At 39.4% G+C, this 26,133-nt stretch overlaps 1 protein-coding gene across 2 annotated transcripts; it reads left to right on the forward strand.

Annotated features, from left to right (window-relative positions):
- The first annotated feature begins 49 nt into the window (after positions 1-49).
- On the forward strand, positions 50-25,548 carry DCAF13 (DDB1 and CUL4 associated factor 13). Of its 2 annotated transcripts, none has more exons than XM_080580681.1 (11): positions 50-224; positions 1,661-1,860; positions 3,114-3,221; positions 5,337-5,426; positions 6,335-6,490; positions 7,203-7,280; positions 11,239-11,321; positions 13,244-13,408; positions 16,219-16,354; positions 24,283-24,446; positions 25,246-25,548. In XM_080580681.1, exons 1-11 carry the CDS (start codon positions 155-157, stop codon positions 25,331-25,333), a joined length of 1,338 nt encoding a protein of 445 aa, XP_080436807.1. In that variant the 5' UTR covers positions 50-154; the 3' UTR covers positions 25,334-25,548. The 2 variants fall into 2 exon arrangements, with proteins under 2 accessions (XP_080436807.1, XP_080436808.1); XM_080580682.1 differs by lacking the exon at positions 50-224 and adding an exon at positions 341-604.
- Positions 25,549-26,133: the final 585 nt, after the last annotated feature.

Genomic DNA, 26,133 nt, shown 5'->3' on the forward strand with positions numbered 1-26,133 from the left:
GCAGCAGCAGCAGCGGCGGCGGTGGCGGTGGCGGTGCCGGTACCGGTGAGGGAGCCGCGGGGGCCCCGCGTCCCGTCCTGCGAGGCTGCGGCCGGCCCGGCCCATCCGGTCACATGCAGGAAGGAGGAGGGAAGGAGCCGGGCGGCGCGGCGCCATGCGGGTCAAGGTGCTGAGCCGCAACCCCGACGACTATGTCCGGGAGACGAAGCTGGACCTGCAGCGCGGTGAGCAGCACCCCCCCCGGTCCCCTTGCCTCCCCCCCCTCCCCGGACCTCTTCTCCCCACCCGGTGCCCTGCTCCCTCCCCAACGTGGGCCTCTGAGGCGGAGGCAGCGATCTCCTGAGCCCGGCCCGGCAGCACCGTGAAGCCCCGGGGCTCGCCGCTGCCCCCCGGCCGCTCGCCCGGTGCCCCCCCCGGGCCGCCCCCGGTGCCGTCCCCTCGCTGCGCCGCCGACAAAATGGCGGCGGCCGCCCGCGGCCCGTGAGCCGGGCTGGCCGCGCTCCTCCCCGCCGGGCTCCCCTCTGGCGTGGTGGTTTCGGTTTTTTCACTGTAGTGTCAGTAACACGGTTTGTAAAATCGCCACCCTTTGTCAGGAGGAGCAGGAGTGAGTCTCGGCTGCGCTATATCAGGCTGGGTTTTGAGGACAGGGGACCTATGGTATTTTAAACTCTGCGTACATTGTTATCAGATTGATTTAGAGGCAGGGGGCTGTGCTGTGTGAAGGGGTGTCGTAACTGGCACTTTATTGTTATTTATTTACTTATAACATGGAAAAAGATTATTAAAGTTACCGACTGGGACATCTGAATACATGTTACCTATCGTACGAGGACAGGCTGAGAGAGCTGGGCCTATTTGGCCAGGAAGAGAGAAGACCGAGGGGAGACCCCATCAGTGTGTATAAATATCTGAGGGAGGGTGTCAAGAGGATGGATCTGGTCTCTTTTCAGTTGTGCCCAGTGACAGGATGAGAGGCAATGGGCACAAACTGAAGTACAGGAGGTGCCGGCTCAATATGAGGGGGCACTTCTTTACTGTGAGGGTGACAGAGCACTGGGACAGGTTGCCCAGAGAGGCTGTGGAGTCTCCTTGCCTGGAGATATCCAAAACCCACCTGGAGGCCATCCTGCGCAATGTGCTCTAGGTGACCCTGCTTGGCACGGGGTCGGACTAGATGGCCTTCGGAGGTCTCTTCCGACCTCAGCCCTTCTGTGATCTTTATTTTCCAAGCGTGATTTGTATGTAAGTTGTTGAATCAAATTCTCTGTCATGTTGCAGAGTGATATCCAGCTCCTTTTCATCAGAGATTTTAGAGGTCTTAATATACTTTGGAGATCAGCAGACTGAACTAAGTATTAAGTCTCGATGATTGATCTGTTGACAGTTGCTTTGCTGAGTTTTCAACCCTCTTGCATAAAACAGAACAGTGGTGACAGAAGCCAGGAGCACCATGTCAATATCCTCTATCTTTCTCATTTTATTGTAAGGTATTATCTACAGACAGATGCAGAGAGACCCTTGCTTGATACATGTAAAAATCTCAGTGTCACAGAAAATTCTCCACAGCAAGAAAATCAACGAGAAAAGCTTTCTAGTTCAGTTCACCTTGACCTACATTTCACATTATGGGTTTCTAATGTCTGTGTTACTCTTACTGCAGTTCCAAGAAACTATGACCCCGTATTGCATCCGTTTGAGGTTCCACGAGAGTACACCAGAGCTCTGAATGCAACAAAGCTAGAACGTGTGTTTGCAAAACCTTTTCTAAGCTCACTTGATGGCCACAGAGATGGAGTTAATTGCATGGCCAAACATCCAAAGAGTTTGTCTACAGTACTGTCTGGAGCGTGTGATGGAGAGGTAAGCTGCAGTTTTAAACCACAATAAAAAAAAAGTCCCTTTCTTCCTTCTTTTTCTTTTTTAAGTGCACCCTAGTTACCTTTCTTTTGTGTTTTTGTTGAGCTACGATATTCAATTCTGTTCAAATGTGATCGTCTCTCAGAAGGTGCAGCTTACCCAGTTTGGGAGAGTGTTTCTCAAACTGCAGGTTGTGACCTCCCAGCACACAGAGGGTTTCAAAAAGCTTTAGGCAGCAGCTTTAGCTGTGAGAAGGGGATTTAACAATTCCTCAGGATGGAGCAGTGAATGTGAATATTTGCAGTCCATAATGACTGCTTTTTGCTGTTCCACACCCCCTCCAAAGAAGGTGAACTGCTGCAGAGTTAGAAGATAATGTGAAGTCAGATGAGCTAGGAGGAAGGGGCATGCAGTCAAAACCTTTGTGGAATAATAATTTAGCATATTGAAAAAAATGCTAATCCTATATTTGTTTGTAATATTTTAGATAAATATTAAAAATTGCAAGTAAGGTTACTCTAATTGGAGTCATTTGCATAAAAAATATATACTTGTCTTCTCTGTCCTCTTACCAATACCTTCTTCATTTGATAACATTTGTATATTTTAAAGGTGTCTTCTTGGTTCCTACTTGCTTTTTGCTTTTTATAGAACATACACGTCATGTTAGTTGTGGAGACTAACCTTTTCAAAGAGGAGAGGAATAAATTTATATGAAACGTTGGACTGATTTCTTATACACTGGTAGAGCAACTAAAGTATGGGGTACTAACAATACATACAAATGTAAAAATTGAGCTCCTCCATTACTTTTTTTTTTAATTATTATTGAATGGGCCAAAATACTTTGAAACAGAAACCTCTACAAGAGGTGGGCATCATTATAAAATTGAATAGAGCAACTGGAATGAGAACATCCTCGTGGTTACAAAGGTTATTTCCTTGTGCTTTTCTCTTTGAAGGGGTGTTTTTTGCTAAAAGATAACAGCAATGATACAATTTTAGCAAGAATTCTAGTTGAAAAATAGGGGAATGGAAGAATAAGGTAGGTGTACAGCTTGGGTGGGAGGATGGGGTGAAAAGCAAAGAGCTGCACTTTAAAAAAATTTTTGTGAAGAAGGGAATAAATAAGTTTTAATGTTATAAAATCTGGCCAGTGTTCAAGCCAGCTACGCCATTTTGTTACAGCATATGTTATCTCTTGTACTTATAAAACTTAATTAAATAACTACAGAATACTTTTCCATTTTTAACAGGTTAGAATTTGGAACTTGACCAAACGACAGTGTATTCGTACTTTACAAGCCCATGAAGGCTTTGTTCGAGGCATGTGTGCTCGTTTCTGTGGTACATCATTCTTTACTGTAAGTATAGTGTCTCTCCTTAATACAGTCTCACAATGCAGAGTGCCTATTCACCATTTGTTTTCCAGTGAGCAACTTATATTTAAATACTGCATAGCAGAGAATAAGTTATTTTAGAATTTGAACTAATTTATTCAATATGTCTGTGAACCTAACAATTCTGTTTCTGATTAAAATACTTTCAGTGTTGTGATATGGATGTTGTTCAAGACTATGGAAAAGATAATTACCAGATTATTGCTAAAGGAGCCATTTAATTAGAATTTGAGTAATCTAGTTTTCATTAAAGAAGCAGGTAATTATGTTTGTTGAACAATTAGATAGGCTAAGTTCATTGGAAGACATGGAAATGGTTACTTCTCTGAATATTTCTGTAGCTTGTGATGAAAGATAACCTGATCTATTCAAGATGGCTTTGGTTTTTGGTTGAGTAATTATGTTCAATAAGGTGATGTTAATAAGACTTTATTCATTTGTATCAACCACAACTAATTCAGTTGCATGTAAGCTGTTTGGAAGTAGTATGTCTTCCTGTTTGCACTAGAACAATTCTAAGATAACAAAATAAAAAGAATTGCTTTTAAGACTAGTGTACTGGGGTTTTGCATCTTTTGAGCTCAACATAAGGGAAATCACCCACCTTCTCCCACAAGAGCTATTTTAATTGCTATATATTTATTTTTCCTGAAGTAGATACCAGGTCATGAGGACAGTAGTTACAATGCTGGGAAAGTCTCAGCAGAAAATTCCAAATGACTCCAAATCAGAATCCCTTTTTGACAATCTCTCTACCTGGGAATTGAGAGAGGGGAAGAAGAGAAGTAGTGCTATCAGGAGAGGAAGTTAAGCATGCATAGCTAACTTATTTTTACAGTCTGTTTCCTTGATCCAGATCACTGTACAGCCACGCAAAAGCTTGTGCTGGCATAATACAAGAGGTAGCATGGGATGAGGCACAGGTAATTGGAGCAACTGAGGTGGACTGACTTTTAGCAGTTTACATGCTCATTAAATTACTTCCAGAAGATAAAGTGGAGTTTAAGGTGCCATCTGATTAAGAATCACAAAATGTAACCTAAAATAAGCAGTCACGTTACAGCTTACCTTTTTTTTCCTTTCAACCCTGGTAGTATCTCTGGAGAATATCCAAAGTGACAACTAGATGAGAGACTTTTTTTTGCCAATGTTTAGACAAACCTTTGTTTAAATCAAACTTAGCATAAAAAATCTACATGTGAAGATCCCATTCAAGCAAAATTTGTTTAAATATAGCCAGATATAAAGATGCTGGAGCAAAGTGTGCAGATATGAGTGTCCTTGGCTCTGGAAATAAATCAGCAGGGTATACTGTTGCATCTTCATCCTAGCCAAGCACCCATACAGCCTCTTGCCTGTTTTTTCCCACTCCACAGCGGTAGGATTGGGAAGAAAATAGAAGAACAGAAGTGAAAAAACTCATGAGTTAAGATAAAAACAGTTGAATAGGTGAAAGAAAGAGGGGGGGAAAAAAAAGCAAAACCAATCAAACAAGCAACAAAAAAGAAATCACTTACCTACTTCCACAAGCAGACAGTCTCTGAGCAGCAGTTACCTTGGAAGCCAACACCCGCCTCCTCTTTTCATCTTCCTCTACCCCAGTTTTTATTGCTGAACGCCATGTTTTGTGGTACGCAGTACACCTCTGGCCAATTCAGGTCAGCCGCCTGCGTCTCCTCCCAGTCTCTTGCCCACCCCTAGCCTAGTTGTGGATGGGGGTGTCAGGCATGACAACCGACAGTGGGCAACCAGAGGGAGCATAGACACTGTGCAGACAATAGCCAAAACGTTGGTGCTGTCAGCACTGTTCTTGCTACAGATCCAAAGCACGGCACCATATGGGTTGCTGTGAAGAATGTTAACTCCATCCCAACCAGACCACGTACCTCTACTTTGTCAGTTTCTATTGAAATAACGCAACAAGGAGAACTAATCTGCCACTTGGAGGCATGAAGAGAGCACTTTACTTTTGTATATATAGTAGCCTTTAGAAAGGCTGCCTGTATTTGCAAAGATGACTGGTAAAGTAGAGGGAATATATTTTTGTAAAACCATACGTGCTTTCTCCACTGTTTCCAGGTTGGTGATGACAAAACTGTGAAGCAATGGAAAATGGAGAGCCCGGCATATGGAGAAGAAGAAGAACCAATTCATACAATTCTTGGAAAGGTAGTAAATCTAAGTGCTGATTTCCCACTTTTCTTCTTTTGAGTTAAATTTGAACCAATTCTCATGTGGCTTTTGGAGGAGAGAGAAATAGGTTGATATCACCTGTTACCACAATGTGTTGTAAGGTGACGGCATCAAATTTTATAATGGCGCTTTAAGAGTATCTCCAAGTTTTTATTATATTTATTTTACATGTAGCTAGGAAGGAATATCTCAAGTGCCATCAGAGGGTGCTTAGATCTGTCTATACTAATCATCCCATTTCTCGGAACTCGTCAGATCTTACTGTTGTCTGTTTCCCTTCATCTGTTGTCAATGTTTAGTCTTCATTAAATAACTTTATTTTCATGCCATACCTCACAGCCATTCAATACAAAATTTTGACTTTACATTTTAATCTACTTTTGTCAGAAATAAATATACTTCAGCACTTTGAGCTGATGGCAAGCTTACTTTAAGAAAACTGAATTTTTTTTATAAGTAGATATCTTGAAACCCTTTAATTATTTTTATGTGTAGGAGATACTTTTCGCTTCCTAATTGAAAATTAACTGTACTCATAAAATTCTCATTTGCTTTAAAGTTGGCCATACTTTGTAAATGGGCTTGTAATGCCATCTCCATTAGAAATTAACAAGAAATGCACGCATGCATATTAAATGAGCACAAAGGAAAAAATGCAGAAAGCCACCCTATTGTGTAAACGTACATCTAATTAGACTTGGTTTCCAGCAGCAGTGGTGACTTGGTTCTCAGTAATGTAAATGAATAAAAACATGAGAGGTGTGATATGTAATGATCTGTTGATTTTTGTTATTGTTGTTGTATAATAGAACACACTTAGGCATTTATTTATACATTTGGTTTTGTAAATTTTCTTTTTTTCTTTTTTTTTTTTTCCTTTAAAGACAGTGTATACAGGAATTGATCACCACTGGAAAGAAGCTGTTTTTGCCACTTGCGGCCAGCAAGTGGACATCTGGGATGAGCAAAGGACCAGTCCCATGTGTTCATTGACATGGGGTTTTGATAGCATAAGCAGTGTAAAATTTAATCCTATTGAGGTATTTTTTTGTTATGTATTGGAAATCAGTGTTTTTTCTTAATCAGTATAAGATCTAAACTCTGTTAACATTGTCTTTAACTGCTTTTTCCAAATGTAAATTTTGTTAAATGTTTTCACATAATATGTAGGGGGTTGTATACATATATTTTATGGCAATATTTCCCTAAAAAATAGTACCATATATTTGCATCCCTTTATCTTTTGTTTCTGTTAATGGGGGAGAACAGAAAGAAAATTAGGGCAGTCTCTGTTCTGCCCACAGCAATACATATCCTGAACCTCAATTATATCATGTTATATGATGTAGCAGTTGTGTGGCTGTGGAGCTCTCATCTGTGGCAGTGCTTATTGCTTGTGGCAGCAGCTTCTCCCCCTCTTCGTGGCAGAACAACCACATCTGATCTGCTCTTCTCCAGCAGTTCCTGTATAGCTCTTGGGTGGGCTGTGTTGGATGAAGTGCAGAGAAAGTGCTTGTTACTTGTAGAGAGGACTGTGTGGATTCTGAATTTTACTGGGAAAGTTATTTGAAGTGTTTTTGCTTATTAATTAGCTACACATAAAGAACAATTAATGTATTTTCTTAATTGGAAAAGGAACTGCTATTTGACTACCAGCGTAGTGAAATAGTTTAGATATCTAATGTAAGCTGTTGACTATTCTCTAAAAATCTTTATAACATACACTGATTATTTATGTATTTATTTATTTAGACATACCTTTTGGGAAGCTGTGCTTCTGACAGAAATATTGTGCTGTATGATATGAGACAATCAACTCCATTAAAGAAGGTAATTTATGACTTTAATTTTTAACAGAAGGTTATGGCAGTAATAATTAATATGTAAATAGTCTAAGTGTTGATGAAGATACAGAAGGGGAAGCTCTGAACAACCGAGTTTTCATCATCTTTAATTTTGAGTCTTTTAACTCTGTTTGAATTAATTTTGAATTCTAAACCAGAGTTAGAAGGGCCTTTTTCTGCATTCAGGCGGGCTGTCATGCTCACTCTGTTATAATTCTTGATAAAGTGCCTGATCTGACAGCAATTTCACAATAAGAACTTTATGTTCTTGTATTGCATTGTGTCTCTGTGTGTGTGATTTTTATTTTTTTCTCCTTGCTTGGAGGAAACAAGGTAATTTCTAAGGCATTTCGTTTCTACCAGTGGAGAGCCTTGCTCTGCATTTAAAAGGCTGTTTTTCTTTCACGTGGAGATAAATCCTTCCCTATGCACCTAGTGTAAACATTTCAGAACTCCTTTGCAGTGAAATCAAAATTGTATTTATACGTATGGAATTTTACCAGTGACATGAAGATCCTTGTTAATCTTTAACAAAATGTATGTGTTGATTCAAAACAAGAAACCAGTAATTTATATGGAAATATTAACCTGGATCAACTGCTGTATTTTTGAACCCCATAGCTATCTTTACAATTTTTCTTCTTAAAATACAATATTATGGCTCGTGACTATACTCTCAGTATCCTTCTGGATGTTACATACTGTCTGTAATGCAGGTGCTCTAATATACACTAGAACATTATAATGGTCTTTCACGTGGTTATAAAATAGGAATGTTGTTGGCATAACAGTGTTTCTTTCTTTCTCTTCCTGTGCCCCAATAATTTTTAGTGAAGTTTCATTTGGGCCGCAGAGACAGTACTTTAAAAAATCATCAGTAATGCCAGCTGGAGACCTGAGTGTCAACACAGCCAGTGCTATAGATCTGCAGTTACAAGTTAAAGGGATGTAGTTCGAGCATTTGTGAACTAAGTTTGTCTAACAATGTGATGTTACTTATATGCTATGTATATAAAAGTATATATATGTGCACATATATACCCATAATGTACCCATAATGTATATAATAGGTGTATGTACGTATATATATCTCATGTATAACTAGCAAGCACCATGCTTAGGCATGTTTCCTGCCATAAGAGCGTAACTGATGAGTGCTTGCTTGCATCTGTGGATGCAGTAGCTTCTGTCGGGTTCCTGCTGGGATAGGAATGATTCCCCTGTGGAGGAAAAGGTTTATGCCTGTTTCTGCCTTGAGAGCAAAGAGCTCTGTAACTCCCAAGAGAAGGATGTCCCTTACAGAGGCACCTTGCCTACGTACAGTTCCTGGCACTGCTGTTTTCTGCGTAATAGGTCAGCAAAACAGGTTGCACACTATCGTGAATTTGGAACTCAACAGGGGTTGAGTCCATTTCCTAATGGAAATAGGAGTACAACTTTCCACATCATGAAGCAGTAGCTCTCTTGCCCAGTTTTTCTGCCCATGAAGTCTTATTCAACAGGCTTATGTTTCAAAGAGGAACAAATAAGATGGTGAGATGCTCCATAAATAGGAAATCATTAATTATCATTAATGGTAGGATGAAGGGGAGCACTCCTCTTGTATAACAAGAGGAAGACATTTATTAGGTGGTAGAGTGCTTGGAAACTGAAAGACATGCTTGTGTAACCTGTAGGATCACAGAAGGAAAGAACTTGGGACGTTTTAAAGATAGACTTTCACATTTAAAGAGCTTATGGAAACTGTGTTATCCATTGCCAGAAATAGTAACAATCTGAGATGTTCACCTCAATCAAAAGCCTTGTAGATAGTAAAGGACAGATTAATTACTTGGGTGGTCTGGTTTTGTGTTGAAGTAATCTCAGAATCTCCAGGCTCTTTCTTAGCAAGTGCTTACAGTTAGATAAAACAAGGTAGCCAAGTCTTGGGAACTTAACGTATTTGTAATGTCTTAACAGGGGCTTTTTCCTAAGAAATGACTAACCATATCTACAGTTGATTAAAAAGAGTTTCAGAAGATGGTTCCTGCTACAAGTTTAGATAGTTCTGAAATGCTCCTACCATCTTCACAGTGACTTAAATTACTTCCAGCCCAGGTTGCCATACATATCTGTTACTGAATGTAATGCTAGAACTGTACAGGCACTGTTTTCATTCCAAATGCCACTGCTGCAATAAACTCAATGCTTTAAGTTTGGGTGGAGGAATTACGAAGCAATATGTGGAGCATGAACTTTGACCAAACCTGACCCCTTTTGAGAAGAAGCTGGGTTTTCCAGCAATATTAGGTCTACTTTGTGTTATGATTTAAAATATTTGTTTTACATATAATGTGTTTCAATTAGTGTTGTACTCATTTTGCAATGCCTAGAAAACTTGAACTGAGAAGATTAAAGAACTCTTCTTGATCGGTAGCTTCCCATATGTGTATATATATATATACACACACAATATATACACACAAGGTTTATAATTAGAAAAACAATACTGGAATCGGAGTAAACTGTAGTTGTCACACTACTGTAAACACAGGGCCCTTCAGTGGCCTATCCTTGCAGTAAAGTCACTTTTTAAAATAGAAAGCAGTTCACACATCTGATGATTACATTCTGTTCTGGGTGCATGTAATTTCTGAAAATGAGCGGTATTTTGCAGTGCAGACTTCATCTCAAGTTGAGTAGAATAATGTCATGTAGGAAATGAGGATTTATGGAGAATGAGAGTCGTGAGACTATGCACACACTTATAAAGTCACGATCCAAATCTTTTTGTGGGGATTCAGTAGGGGTCATCACTACTAACTTGCTTTGAAATTCTATTTTTTTAAAATAATGAACACAATCATACAATTATATTTTGTTGTATGCCTACATATTTATGGTGTTTGGTATAGTGAAGTGAGAACAGAAATGAGTTTGGAGTACCATAGCATAAAATAGACAAATTTCAGAATTTTCAAGTAGGATTATGGCTGGCCTGCATTGTTATGGAAAACGTGCAGGTTGTTAGTAAGTTGAAATTATTCCTGACACAAAGTAGACGTATACCGTACGGGAGTTCTTTTTAAATTTTGAAAGCTCCTTCAAGACTCAGCAGAAGCCAAAGCTGATGTGTCATACCAGGTGCCACATCACCTCCTCCTGCCCCACAGTGGCCCAGCAATCATTGCCTCCTTCAAGGTGGAGGCATCCAGCATGCAGCTGCTGGAGAGCTCTTTCCAAATCCACTGTTCTCTGGTGGAAGGGTGTTGTTAGTCAGTCGTCAGCTGCACTACTCCTGCTTCAAGCCAAGGCAACCTCTTTGCAGTCATCTGCTTAAATAGCAGCAAGTAAGTCTTACCAGTCTGTAGCAGGTAACTCACAGCTAATACAGTGACAGTGGGGAGTAAATTCCAACAGAGTAACTGCTGCACACGTTGCGTGACACTTCAATGAGAAATGGCACCTGGTCTGGAGAATTCAGGAACTGCAATTTTAGAGATAAAATAAGGAAGGGATAGCAATAACTGGGAGGACAACAGAATGTTATAATCACTTCGCAGATTCCAGATCATAGCATTGCTTAATGACCGTATCCTTTGAAATAACCATTTAATTGGGCATGTTTGTTTGTACAGCACTTAACTGAAGTTTTCTGTGAATACAATGGAGTGAAATTCTTATGATGATCCCAGTTTAAACGAACAATAAGAAGGACTTGCTTCCAAGATGATTTATAGAAGAAAATTTAATCGCAGTGTAGCATGAAGCAATGGGCATGTGATGAGAGCTAGGGTGTCTCAGTTCCAGTTGTAACACTGATAAGTAAACATTTATGTCGCTATTGCTCTACCATAATTCTGTATCTAGAAAATGTTTGTTTGTCTCCATGATATAAGAAGCTTTGAAATATAGCCAGTATTTTATTGTCTGCAACAAGGTAGCAATGTGTAAATATCTTCCAGGTTATCTTGAACATGAGGACAAATACACTGTGTTGGAACCCCATGGAAGCTTTCATTTTTACTGCAGCAAATGAAGATTACAAGTAAGTGTGATCCTGCTTTTTGATAATCCTGATCATGTTATGTTTTATTTTCTGTATCTTAGTGATTTATCGTCATGTTAAAATGACTTAAAAAAATATATATAAAAATAAAAATAGCGGTAGACTGCCTCTTTCAGTACCGGAGTGGGGTGGGGTGTGGAAGCACTCTAATTTACAAAAAATGCAGTTAAGTCTATGCAAGCATAGTTTACAATAGGACCTGGAAACTAAATAATATTGCCAGTCCGAGGCAATATAAGTATTTATTTTCTTACCAGCTCATGAGAAGCTTGATATATTGTACTGATCAGCTATTTTGATGAGAACGTTTCTTAAAATTAATCTTTTGTGAAACAATTCCAAAGACTGCAGTACTTATCCTTTCAGCATCTCACAGCAGTATTTTACTTTTGGGCAACAGTATTCATGTGAATAGCTAATCTGATATTGAAAAAGCTGTCTCTTCAAAACTAGGCCACTGCAAAATGTGCTCCATATCCTTGTTTCCAGGAAGTCAGTGATCTAACAATAGATCACTGCTTTCTTCTGGAACACAGGGATTTTATCGCTTATCTTAAAGCTGTTTTTCCAAGGAAATAGAATCTGGCCCAGACCTTGAAAATGGGTGTTGTATATCATGTACTGCTTTTCACATTTTTGGTTATGGCATAGTAAGGCTACCTAGTCTGTTTATGTCATTTTTTCCCTGCACTAAACTGAAATTGCTAGCTCTTACTGTAAGGGGCAATTCCCTTCTTGCAAACTAAAACAATTAATGAGTGCAATGGCAAATGTACAAATCAACAATATGCCTGAAGTGTTAGCTAATTACATAGAGTAGCAGTTTTGAATGTGATGTTAGCATACTTTTTCTTGGGGAATTCAGAAGGAAAAGGAATAGTTGCCAACAAGCAATTGAGTAAAAGACATTGAATTAATTCCAGCTATGCATTCATCTGCAGCAAGGAGGGTGAGGAGCCTGCTGATAAATTACAAGTTTTTAATACAGTAGTTCTACTAAATAGCATACTTAAATCTGGTTTCGTTAAATGCTTTGTCTTTAAATCGTCTTGGTTTATTGGCACGGAGCAAATTAATGATCCGCGCAGTTATTGTGCCTTGGTATGTGTCAGTAGGTTGTTGATTCTAAGGGGTATGGGTAGGCATCACCTGTTCTTCCCAAGCTCTGAAGTGCTTAAGAGCTAACCAGCTGAGGTCCAGCAGCTGTGTTAATATTTAATGTAAGGCTTTTCTACAGACAGTGCAGTTCTGCTCTGCTTAAGAAGTATCTCTGTGTGTTGAAGGACAAGCATTACTTGGACTCTACAGAGTCACTGGTTGCCTGGTATAAAGACCATCAGGCTGTAGGAAAGGGTGATAAACAAATGGGAACTTCACAGTAGACTTTGAATTACTTGGAGATCCCATTATGGGAAGACTTAGAAACCTTGCAGAGCTGAGAGTGTTGCCCTAATGAGAATAAGTGATTCAGAGATGCTTGTTCAGGTTATATACTTACATCTGAAGACAGAGTGTGGTTGTTGGAGAAACAGGTCAGTCAATGACCCAAAAACAGATGCTGAAGGGAGTGGTGGAGACCTACCTGTTCTTTGGGAGTGAACAAGAAACCTGGGTCCTGTTCAATAACTAAATCCTCTGTTTAGTAAACTTTTTTCAGCCTCTAAGCACTACATCATTCTTACCTTTCGTGTGAAGTATTTAGTTGTCACCTGATAATTATTTCCTGATATTATTTCACTTCAACACCTTTTACCTTTCATGTGTTACTTGCAGTTTTAAAGAATTCCCTCTGCAGTGTGATCTATCTTCAAGTATGATTTGTGTATGATTAAAGTAGCAAAAATGTGCTATTCACTTACAAGTGGTTCAGATATTAAGCTGTTCATATGTTTATTTTAAAGCTTATATACTTTTGATATGCGCTTCCTTTCATCGCCTGTCATGGTGCATATGGATCACGTGTCTGCTGTTCTTGATGTGGATTATTCACCCACGGGGAAAGAATTTGTCTCTGCCAGCTTTGATAAGTCTGTCCGCATTTTTCCTGTGGACAAAGGCCACAGCAGGTGAGTGATTTTACACCTCTCTCTCTTGCTCTCATGCATCCCAGTGACCTCCCTCTCTAGGCCTCAAAATTCTTAATCGTTCCCATCTTCGTTGAGGCATTCACTTTCTGTGAATGTCGAAGTCTTATTCTGTATGTACCTCGAGATTGACAGGTCAGGTAATCAACTGGTAATTCTGGAGAATGTGGTAGTGTAGAACTTGTGTTTAACAAATAACAGTGCTGATGCAATTTTGAATTAAAATTAAGGTGGGGTCTTCTCGATACAATGTTTTATTTGTCTTTTTAATGCAAAGATATCCAGAATGGAGGCTGTGTTCCTAAAGAAGCATTGATTGTTTATGGGTTGTTTGTTTCCTTTTTTATGGTGTGATACCACCTCTTGTATACGTCTGGGTTTTAGCTTTTCCCCTGTTAATAATCTGCAAATTCACACTTTTGTTATGGCAGCATAGTTTCCTTGACATGATTGCTTTCCAACAAGATGCAGTATCAGTTTTGAATTACTGTCCTTATGCATACTCGCTTGTGTTTTACCAAGATAAATCCTATATTCTTCCCCTGTCTGTGTATCTTTAGTGTTTTTAGGTCACCTTGTACTGTATGTGTCACCACCGAAGTTTGCAGGCCTTAGAATATTGTAGAGCTTGGTTTTCTGGGACTAGCTTCATCCTATACGGATGATTAGTAAAGACATCCCATGAAAAGCACTGTTAGTGTGGGTTCCTGAGGATCAGTCCGGGACATTTTGGTGATCCTATTCAGTGCACTTTATTACTTTTTGTTCATGCTGTGATAGTCAGGTTTTGAGTCATGTGACAATGCTTTGAATACAATTCAGTTTAAATTAGTTTCTCATGTAAGATTTCATAAGGCACTGTATTAAATATTTTGCTGAGGTTCAGATTGGATCTACTGCGTCTCCATTACTATTATTATTTTGTTTTTCAATTTGATGAAAATCAAAGCAAGTTATCAGGCCTGTCTTGTATCATTTGTTCTTCGTAAAACTACCTTCATTATTCTCTGTCAGACTTTTTTTTTTCTTTATTAACTTTACTTTTTCTTTTAGTTGCCTTCTGCTGTCGTCCCCCCCCCCCCCAAAAAATTGTGACTAGTTTAAGTCTGAGGTGGTTGGGGGGGGGTTGAGGAATATTTAATACTGATTGGGGGAGGAATATATTTTTGTTACTGTTCAATATAGTTATGTGTGCATTATTCAGCATGTCTGTATGCTGCTATACCTGTTTAGGGACTGAGAAGGGTTGTTTCTATTTTCTTTCATAGCTAATTTACAAGTAGTTCTACTTTTTTTTCTTGTTTTGTAATAGTATTTTAAATATAATCACGTATTCTATCTCTTTTGTTGTTTTTTTGTTGTTTCTTTTTTACTTTTTTTCCCCCAATTCTTGTATTATTAAACACCATGGTTCACATCTCTTGATTTCCACGGGTTTTCCTTTCTCTGGAATGTTCGTAAAAGTGGTGCTAGGCAAAGTTAAAGCACATCATTGAAGGAAGTGAGCAGACCCCATAATGCGACAGTAGAAGAGTAAAAGGCTTTATTCCCCATTACAGCAGATTGTTGATAAGGAAGGCATTTTTCCATTTTGCTCTCTTTTGCTCCCCTTTCTATTTTGCTCCTTTTTCTCTTTTTCTCTCTTTGTAGTTGCTGTAAATGTAGTGAGGAAGAGCCTTACAAGTGAAGAACTTAGCCACTTATAAGCTGACTAGGGCGTTCTGGGACACTTAAAATTCTTTAAAAGCTGGACTTATTCAGAACTGCATAGTTGAAATGAATCCTGTGGAATAAAGAGAGGTCTCCAAGCAGAAGATCTGATCCCTGTTGGAAAGCTGAGGACACTTGAGTGTATCTTTAAATAAGGATCCTGACTGTGTTCCAGTTAACTCAGACTTCTGATCTCTCGCCAATTCGAACAACTCCTAACTTCCATTGCTTTCTGTTCTATTTTAAAAAGAAAGCTTAAGTTTAGAAATTGAGTAGCCTTAAGAAATAAGATCTATTATGAAGTTGATTTAGATTCTATAAATTCTTGGTAAGTGGAACCAAATGTCTGTGTGAGGTTTTTTAAATGACATAACCAGGTTATATGGCCATCTTCTTTTGTGTGTTTCCTTTCCCGGAGAATGGTAGTTGATAACTGGTGGTGACAGCAACGGGAGAGACAAAGGCTGAAAATTCAGAGTAAGGAAAGGTAAAATACTTAGTTCCACAAAGGTGTGTGGAGAAAAGTCTGTTACTGAGCCAACTAGTAAAATGAAATTAATACAGAAATGCTTCTGAAAACATGTATGTACTTACACAGTATCAAACGTCAATGTCAGCAAAACCTGATGTGAGCAGTGATGTTTTCAGAAGGTTCTTGTGCTCAGTCTTTCACTTTGTTGTTTTTGTAGAGTATCACTTGAGTGTGAATTAAAGTGGTGGTTAAGCTTATTTAAGGTAGTCTATTGATTACGTTTGTTTTTCTTGCAACTCCCCACAGGCTCAACCACAATCTAGTTTTTCATGGCTCTTGAATAGTCATTGTTTCTGTATTTCCTTTCTGTTACTACTTGGGTTTTACTTGTAAAAGTAACTGAGTAGAAGAAAGAGAAAGGTCTCTTAGCTGCACTGTATGACAGCTAAGACATGACCCCTACGCAAAAGGGGTAGGTACAAAAAGAATCAAAAACATATAGTAGATTTTGCCTTGAACGGAAAACTTTCTGCTATTTCAAAGGTAATGTAGGAAAGGTGATAATAAAGTAAAAAAAGTAAAAATTAAAAAACGTTTTTCTTCACTTTAGGGAGGTCTATCACACAAAGCGAATGCAGCATGTCATCACTGTAAAATGGACTTCAGATAGCAAATATATTCTGTGTGGCTCAGATGAGATGAATATCCGTCTGTGGAAGGCTAATGCTTCTGAGAAACTGGGAGTGGTAAGATACGTTTTGTTATCACAAGGCGGTGCTTGGTGGTTTTTGTTTTTTGCTATTACAACTGGTTAGTCTGTTCAACTTCTAAACACTTGTTTCTAAAGGGAAAATGTAAAATTGTAGTTTGACGTTTGCATTTAATTTGAAAACTAACATACAATAATACAGCTCATTGCATTTACCGTGGCATTTAGTAAGATTACATGCCTTTGTATTGCTATACAGGTTTTTGTGTGTGGGTTTTTTTTTCTTGTTTAATTTTAACAATAATCACCACTACTAACTAAACCAGAGTTTTCTATCTTGGTGCTACAGGTGAGTAGTCATCCCTCTGTACTAGCAAAAAAGCACTAACTTCTAGTTCTAGAAGCTAGCCATACACAAGTGATTCTTCTGAAGCTTAGGGTTACTACTTTTAAAAAATTTTAACTGAGTGGATCAAGTTTAGTGCATTCTGTGGTAAGCGTATGCATTGTAAAATAGATTACTTGCACCAATGCATATCAGAGGTTGTCATTAAACTATGTAACTCTCAAATATCAAGTGGTCAAGCTAGTCTGAAGTCCTTTTAATTCAGTGTTTTCACTTTGGTTGAAGCCTTCCTAGTAGGAGCAGACATCAGTCTAATGAATGCATGTCTTTTTCAGTAACACTTGTTCAAATGATTATATATAGATAAAACCAAAATGTTCTATTGCAGTTAGCAGTTACATGTATTCATCTGCACAGCTGTATTAAAGCATTGAGTAACTTTGGAGAATGAATTTGACACTTTGTCCTCTGGGAGTAGTCCCTTTACGTAGCTTCACGTTGTTAGGGTACCTTGGAGGTGCTTACATGGCTCTTTCTGAGCCCATCAGAAAAAGCAGAATTGTCGAACAATTCTTGGAGGAATTCCTGCTTGATCTTGGGAAGGAGTGAGGGGGGAGGAAAGGGAAGCCGTAAGTCAGGGAAGAACATCGTACTGTTACAGGGACGGATCTATTCCGTAGTTGTGGCTGGGGCTGCTCGAGGTGAAGCTCCATCAGTGATAGCTCCTGCATAGAGGGGGGTGGGCTGGGGCTGGCGGGAGTACTGGGGCTGCAGCGTGGAGCAGGAAGGTTCGTGGGCTGTTGTGCTCTGTGAAGGGCTGCATGTGGAGCAGCACTCCTAAAACAACACGCTTATCTTTAGCCATGACTCACCGTAGGTATTCAGGAGCCCCGTTATCTTTCCCATCCTTGCTGTTCAGCTATATTTTTTCTATAGCCTGTACAATGTGTGTGGTTACAAACTCTTATTTAGGTTGAATTTCTTTAATGGACTAACTCTTCTATTGTGTTTAGGATGTTATTTTTTTCCTATTTTGAACTGATCCTTCGGATTTTTCCAACTTGAGCTTCAGTAAAACCTTTAACACACAAATATCAGCCCCATACTTGCTAATTCCAAGGACTCTGCGATATTCATTACAGGCTTTACTTTTTGATTTAAATTTTATGTTAAATTTACTCAAACAGTGCAGTATTGGGCAGTATTGTTACGTGTTTTCCTGTTGGCGTATCCATAGTCTCACAGGAAGACCCTTTTCATCTGGTTTTACAGTATTAGCTGAAATTTTCTGTCCTTATTAACTACCTTCGTGCTCGGTACAGAAGGACCGTTCTGTCTCTCTAACATGCTGTTCCAGAACAGAATCATCTGTGGTATTTCTGACATGCGCCTTTGTTCTGTACCCTTTTTGTGAAGGACAAGTGGGTAAGAAGAATGTCAAAACCATGATTTTCACATAGAATGATAGTTAGTATTTTAAAGTACATTACGTTGACTACTAGGTGGTAATGGCTCCTTTTTTATGAAAGAGGAAGGATGCTTTGCTCTGGGTAGTAACTGGGAAAACCAACACAACGTCACAGGAATGTTACGTACCAGAAGGACTACTTAGCTATTGTTCCAGTATTCAAGATGTAGAGTGGTAAGTTACCTTCTGCTCTTTTCTGTGGTATTTACATCAGTGACAACTGGCAATAGGTGGGTCTGGAAAAGGCACTATCAGTTACGACTTTCTGGTACTGGGTATGTTCTGCACATTAACAGTCTTGTGTTCCTTGACCTGACAGTGAATCCTACACAAAACACCCTGTGTTTATGTTTTTAAGCACACCATTCCTGCTTGACGTGCCTCTTGGGGGCCGTGCAGAGGATTCAGTTCTGCTACTAAGGGATCATAGGGATACAGTTTTCACAGCATCTCCTGGAAAGAGTCCAGCGGAGGGCCACAAAGATGATACGGGGCCTGGAGCATCTTCCCTATGAGGAAAGGCTGCGAGACCTGGGTCTGTTCAGCCTGGAGAAAAGAAGACTGAGAGGGGATCTCAGCAATGTGTATAAATACCTGAGGAGTGGGAGACAGAGGGATTTGGCCAACCTCTTTTCAGTGGTTTGTGGGGACAGGACAAGGGGCAATGGCCACAAAATGGATCACAGGAAGTTCCGCACCAACATGAGAAATAACTTCGTCACGGTGAGGATGAGGGAGCACTGGAACAGGCTGCCCAGGGAGGTTGTGGGGTCTCCTTCTCTGGAGATATTCAAGGCCCATCTGGACACCTACCTGGGCAGCCTGCTCTAAGGAGCCTGCTTTGGCAGGGGGTTGGACCTGATGATCTCTTGAGGTCCCTTCCAACCCCTACAATTCTGTGATTCTGTGTTTCTGGCAAAGATCTTCAGCCACCAATTCCCAAGAAGACTAAGTCAATAGTTACCTTGAACCTGTAGGTCAAGTGGCATGTTACATTGTGTTGTTCGGTTTTTTGTTTTTTTTAAATCAGAAATGAAAACTCATCCTGTCATTAAGAATACACAGCTTGTCACCTTCCAATATCAAGAGGCATTTTAAGAAAGCAAAGCTATTTAGAAATATGGGAAGAACTTAAAAAGGACAGTGAATTATGTAGAAAAACTGCTCTCGTTTCACATGGGTGACACTAATGAACTTGCGAAGAATTATGTTATAATAAGAAGAGAGAGTGTTTCACAGCCCTGTATCTTGTGTGGAAATATGTTCAATCACGATGTTGTTGAAGCCTTGAATTTAGCAAGACGCAGAATATGAATATTAAATTAGTAACTGTCCAGAGCTGATAGAGTTGCTATAAAAGATTTTGGAAGCACTATGAAATTTTATTTTATGTGTTTAGGGAATAATTGCTACAAGGACTTCGGGTGGAACCTTCACAGCTTATCCCATTCTTGGATATACCTTGGGAATGTCATGTGGTTGCAGGCAGCTGTGCTAATCCTTGCTCCATCCAACTTGGTAGTTCCTGTAGTTCCTGCAGGTTTTAATGTTGCAAGTGTTAATGGCTGTTTATCAGATTCCGCTGCTTTTCTTTAGCACCTGCTCTTTTTTTTTTTTTTTGAGGACTGGCGTTCTTATCTCCATAGACATGTGCTAGCTCATTTTATAAAAGTCCGGTTCTCCCATAGTCTGTGGCTATTTTTTGAACATTTTGAATATTCAAAGCTGAACACTCAGTAATTCTGTCGGAAGTGTCAGAATGTGTCTTAAATGCTTAGTCGCTTGGTCTGCTATTTTTCTTAGCTGAGAAGATTTGATTGAATGACTCATCCAAAGGTCACTGTATTTCTGATATAATGCCAACATCTTGTAATACATTGTATTTAAGATGGATATTTTGGGGGTGGGGGTGGGTAGCAAAAGAAAAGTGGTAATCCAACATTTTTATTTTTTCTTTTTCGGTCACTTAGTCTTGTTTTCAGCATTGCCGGGATCCAAGGAAGTTAGGCTGAACACAGTATTTAGGCTGTGACTGATGAACACTTATCCAGTTGGAGAGTTGTACCTTCTGAACTGTGGCTACCCCAGCAGTCATCAGTTCTGACATGCATGTTTCTTTTGGTTTTTAATGTATTTGGCACTGCAGTCATTATTTAAAATCAGTGAAACATTAAAGGAAGAATCAACGTCTGGAGGAGCCAGAGGCATGCTGCGTCTCCACTCACTGGCAGTTAAGTCTGCATGGGTTTTATGTAGGGGTAACAAAACCCAAATCTTTCTGTTGGCTCTACTGCAGGAGTTGTTTTAAAATAATTTGCAATGTTTATGTTTTTTTAAATAAAATCTGATGTATTTTTTCCCAGTAACAGTCTGAAGGTAAATAGGACTTCACAGGTTTTATTTTTAAGGCAGTAAACAACTAGCTCTGCGTGTCCTGAAATGAAAGACCCAATTACAGAAGAGTTTTTTAAGATACTCCAGACTGTTTAAATACTGTACTTTATGGACTTGACGTGTACCTGAACTTGGCATGTTAAATATATGTGAAGCTTTTGTGCTTGGGGATTTCTGAAAAGGGGCGTGCCTTTGGATTGGAGAAAAAGGGAAAAGAGCCTTGTCTGAGGGAAAAGGCTGGAAAAGCAGTAATAGAGTAAATTTCAGTTAATAATATAGAATTCATATAATTAGTACAAAGAAAGGGAGAGATTTTTTTTAATCATAGTGAAAGCAATGAACCATCAGTAAAACCTGAAGGTGCAGTGTTCTTCAGTACACTGACATGTCAGAAAAGTCCTGCACCTGCAATTTTTTTTTTGTAATACGTATGAATGTCAGTAACATTACTTCTGTGACTAACAGCAGCAAAATTTGGCTCTGTTACCTTTCCAAAGTAGCTAAGGATCAGGCAGAGTGCCGGACAATTGAAGAAGAAAGTTTCATGCTTGTGAATGATTTGTGTCTCAGTAAGTGTAAAGCTGGTGTGAGAAGTGGGTGTAACAGAGTTGGAACATCAGTTTTCTGCTTTCCTACAAGGTGCAGAAATGGCTTTTGAGTAAGAACCGAAAAAGATTGGAGAAAGTGCAATTACAAGTCTCGGTGTTGATCTAGCGAAGTGCATCAAAACTGTCGAAGTAGTTGTAGATCCTTTCAGTCTCCTCCTAGTGCGCAGTCCCATTGTGCGAGATGAGGCTGATAACAAGCAGCACCAGGTACTGAGTGACACGGCATTCTTCTCAGTGATCTGCCGATTGTGATTCAGTGCACACGTAGCTTCATCCCTTTAGCTACGATTTTGTGCTCTCCGCTTCTACATCACCTTTCTTTTTTGTTGTCCGTTTAGATGTAAAGAATCTGTAAAGTTTTTGATTCCAGGAAATAACAAGTAATAAACTTAATGGCAATAAATTTAGAAGAATGTTTTCATCAAAGCAGTGGAAAAATTTTAAACACAAGCTACAGTGTAGAAAATTGCTGGGATATGTTTGTATTCTAAAAATATGTTGCATCTGTGCTCTGTCTGCCCTAACCTAGAAGGGCAGCCTGGAGAGGGTTGATAAACAGCCATTTCGTATTCCCGTGCTGAATTAGAGGAGTCTAGTAGTGAGTGGGATAAAGTGCTACAGATGCAGCCCACTTTAAAAGGAGTACGGTTTCTGAAAGGTGATTGTAGCTCTTCAGTCAGGGCTCCAGAAAAATGCTTACCTTCCTTCTGCCTGGGGGCGTGCGAAATAACTCGCCTCTAGCATCTGGAGGGAGGAAAGAGGCATAGGCAGTTCTTAAGGACGCATCTTCCTCTTGCTAACAACTTGCATTTTAGGGTTATTTTCCCCGTTTTTCACTCTAGGTACTGGCTGTGTAGTAGAGCTGTTGTACTGGCACCAATCAATTACTTTTCTACCACATGATTTCTGTTTTCCTCATGTAGGAAGGAAGTTCCACATTCACGTTAGGATGTATGGAGAAAGGGTCAAACATCATCTCTGAGCACGTCTTTCACTCATGATGTCACGTAAATCCAAATTTTTTACACTGTAGAGTGTTCTGGTCCCCGTAAATGAAATCTCGAGTCCTGCTAACCAGCGCTGCGTTTATGGCATCTTCCTCAGCCCAAAGCAGTACGGGAAGCTGGTCTCCGCAGCTGTCTGGGGTGACCTTTGTAGCATGACTTGCAAGAAAGAAATTGGAATTCAGTACTTTATTGCAGTCCGCTTTCTTGGCTATCTGGTATTTTTGGTAAATAGAAACTTGTCATTAATACACTTTTTCCCTCCCCCATCATATAGAGGCACAGCCTGGCATATGGGGCATCGGTGTTTGGTGGTTGGATGAGAAGGCACCAGCTACGTGCCCTTCTAGAAGCTGCATGGCACGTGAAAAGGGAATGAGACTCAAACATAACCACCATCTAATCTATATTAATTTTTTAAATAAGATGTCCTGGGTGTATCTTTAATTTACAGATTCACCTCTTGTCTGTAGAATCATCAAGGTTACGCTAAATCAGCACCAATTTGCTCTTTTAAATTAAAGAAAAATCATTGCATTTAATTAAAATAAAAGCTCTTTAATTTGGTTTGTGTTGGCAGTTTTCCGCAGAGTGGGAACACCTGGGATTTATTGAGAAAGAACCATCTATTCAGGCTGGCTCACTAGAGTAAATTTCACTAAAAAGGAGATAGTTTTATTGGGTTAGGAGTGTAGAATTTACTCACTTGCAGTTTGAGAGGTTATGATAAATATAAGTAAAGCAGACGGATTTAATTTTGTGAATGCAATGGTGTGGGCAAACAGAGGTTAAGAATACTGTGTGTATTGGGTGCCTGAAATAAGTTTTTTGTGGGTGATGAGCAGCTCCACGTTTTGTACCTGGAGAAACCTCTTTCATATGGTTTATGTTTACCTGCTTTCAGACAATTTTTGGTCTTTTTTTTGACCAAAATTGTCTGAGTATGATAAACATTTTCAGAATTTATGAAATATTATAACAGAAATCACTTCTAAAGGTAACCTCCGGAGTGGAGAAGAAATAGCCAACTGCTGATTTCAAAGGCAAAAAAAAAGTGTGCTTTGTAAAGTAGGTGAGATTTCCAGATTTCTTTTCTGTAATAAAGTGTGTGTGTGTGTCTGTCTGAAACAAGGGGTCTGTTTTCTGTTTAGAAAGTAAGGAATTAGTGAAACTGAGCCAGTTGCAAAGATGGATTAATAGAAGTTGTCTGAACTGTTTTGTCTTGAAGGCTTTATGAACAGTTAATAGTGGATTAAATAAATGGAGGAAGGTAAAATACACTATATAACTCCAGTCTTTTTGGAGGGGGGGTAGGAAGGGGATGATAGGATGTAGATACTTTGCTATAAAAAAAAACAACAAAGTGGTTTGGGGTATAGAGGACTTTTTTTTTTTTTTCCCTTCCATGAATATTCACTTGCTGCTTTAGTTAAATTCTGAAAGCACTCTAGATTAAAATGCGGCTGAAATTCCCAGAGACCACACAAATCTAAAGACAGATACTGCTGTTCCTCGTGAAGCAGTGCATGCTTTAAACAGAAACACAGCACACACAAATTTTCCTCGTGATAAACAGGGACTAGGACCAAAAGAAACATGCCTAGTTGAAAAACTACTTTCTAAGTTAGCTGTAAGGAAGAGACGTCTCTCAGTTTCAGCCTTGTTAATGGTGTCTCGGATATAATGGTAAACATGGATGAAATTTATGTCCTTTCGTAATAGTACTATTTCACCTTTATTTCACGTGTTTGTGATACTATGATATTTTTAGCTGTATGATGAAAGCCGGAACTCCCTGTGTGCCATATAGGCAAGCTAGTACTTGAAATCTCATATGTACAATGCGCTTCGTAATGGATCAAGGTGCTGGATAAGATTTAGGCCACATAAAGAGCTGTCTGTAAAGCAGTTCATGAAGACAATTCATTACAGCATTTGTACTTATACTGACTAGTGACTAAAATGCCTGCAAATCTTTAACAGCGGAAGTTGATCATCAGCATTGGTTAGGAGAGCAAGCGGATTGATCAAAGAGGTTTTACTGTCTGCCAAAGTTCAGCGTTTGTAGAGAAACTGTAGAGAAAATCCTGACAGTTAAGTCCCTGTTCTTTTATAACATGCTTGTCTGTGTTATTTTCCTTGTAGCTTGCACCACGAGAGAAGGCAGCTATGAACTACAATCAGAAGCTGAAGGAGAAGTTCCAGCATCACCCGCAGATCAAACGCATAGCTCGGCACCGTCACTTGCCTAAAAGTATATTCTGCCAGATCAAGGAACAGCGTATCATGAGAGAAGCTCGTCGGCGAAAGTATGTCTTCCTCTTCCATCTTCTTGTCTTTGTATTAATAAAATGCATCACTGCAGTGCTGTGGTAGCAACGTATGGGAGTGTTAGAGCTACAGGGTGTGGGAGGAACGAGTATGAGCTACTTCTAACGTCTGAAAAGTGATCACGAACTGCTGGATGGATTAACCTTTGGTTATAAAAAAAAAAAGGGGGAGACAGGTGCCAGTATCAACAAGGACACTGGCTGCTTCCCAAAAATGTGCTGAAGAAACAGGATTGAGTATCGTGTTGGAAAGAGCCACAGTGCTCCGTTACGTGTGACATGATGCAACACTGCAGCAGAAACAGAACGGCCTGTTTGAGGTGTGGGTTATTGGGGTTTTTTAATGCAAACTCCAGGACGAGCGTTTTCAGTCACCTGGATCGCTGTCATGTTGGAATATTGGAGCAGAAGGTGGCATACTTTGCTGTAGCCATGAAATTAACAATAAAAACAAAAAGTAGTGGGTTTTAGTCAACTTTCTCAGCTACCTACAAATCTGAGCAGCAAATTCTGCTAACATGAAAACGAAGAAAGCTGTGCTCCCAAGAAAAGAGTCAGTTGGAAGCTATTCTGAGTTAGCCAATTTTAAAGATACTTTTTGAAGGGACAATCCTCCTGCTCAAAGGACGAAATGTGTTGGTTTTGGCTAATAAAAGCTAAGCAATTCTTAAATTATTATTATTTTTTTAATTTCAAGTAGTTTCTTAAGGAGGAAGCTGATATTTGTTAACTCTTTGTGATGACTACTGAACTGTATTTTTCTGCTTTCTGTTTCTAGGGAATTGAATCGTCGCAAGCACAGCAAACCAGGATCTGTGCCATTGGTGTCAGAGAAGAAGAAACACATTGTAGCAGTAGTGCAATAATTGTCTTCACTTGTACAAAATCAAGACTGTTAAAAGTTTCTGATATTAATAATGACAGTTGAATAAATATCTTTTTTAGCTTATTTAAAATTTGTATAATCTGGATGAAAGGTGTCACAAGTTACATAAAACCCAAAAACTTCTTTATATGAGACTTATTGTAAGCCTCATATTTGAAGTTTGCATTACAAAAATAAAAGTTTTACAATTCTCAAGGTACTTGTAGCCCAAAGTTCTTTGTTGCTGCTGTTGTCTGGGAAATGCCTTGCTTCTCCTCCAGTGGGATGAGCTTAGCTTTTACTGGCAATATTGGTGAGGTGCTCAGACAACTGTTCTGGAATTCAACTGGGCTTTTTTGGCGGAAGCCTTCTCCTGCAGAAATGAGAGATACTAAATTACCATAAACATTGCTTAGTGTTTTCCATAAAAAAGTTTTTCCAGCCTTTGTACTACTGTGCAGTCGGTAACTGCCCTTCCTCCTGTCCCTTGAGTTTATGCACAAAAGATAACTTATGAACACAATTAGAATAAACTTCCTATTTTAACTTTTTTGTTTGCTTTAAACTCTGGAAATACCATTTTGAGTGCTTCTAGTACCGTTTAGGCAAGATTCCTGGATCATCGTGGCAAAATTACGGATTTTTGGTTATAAGAGGCCATAATGTGTCTTTTACTCTCTGGATCACATACCTTATGGGGCAATGCAGGAAGAGAAGCAGATCTGAAGAGCATAAGTAAGTAGGATGACGAGAAGCAGTAGAACAGATCAGGGAATAGCCTAATGCTGGCTGTATGCCTCC

This window comes from Anser brachyrhynchus, assembly GCF_964034855.1.
Source record: "Anser brachyrhynchus genome assembly, chromosome: 2".
Classification (NCBI taxonomy): domain Eukaryota; kingdom Metazoa; phylum Chordata; class Aves; order Anseriformes; family Anatidae; genus Anser; species Anser brachyrhynchus.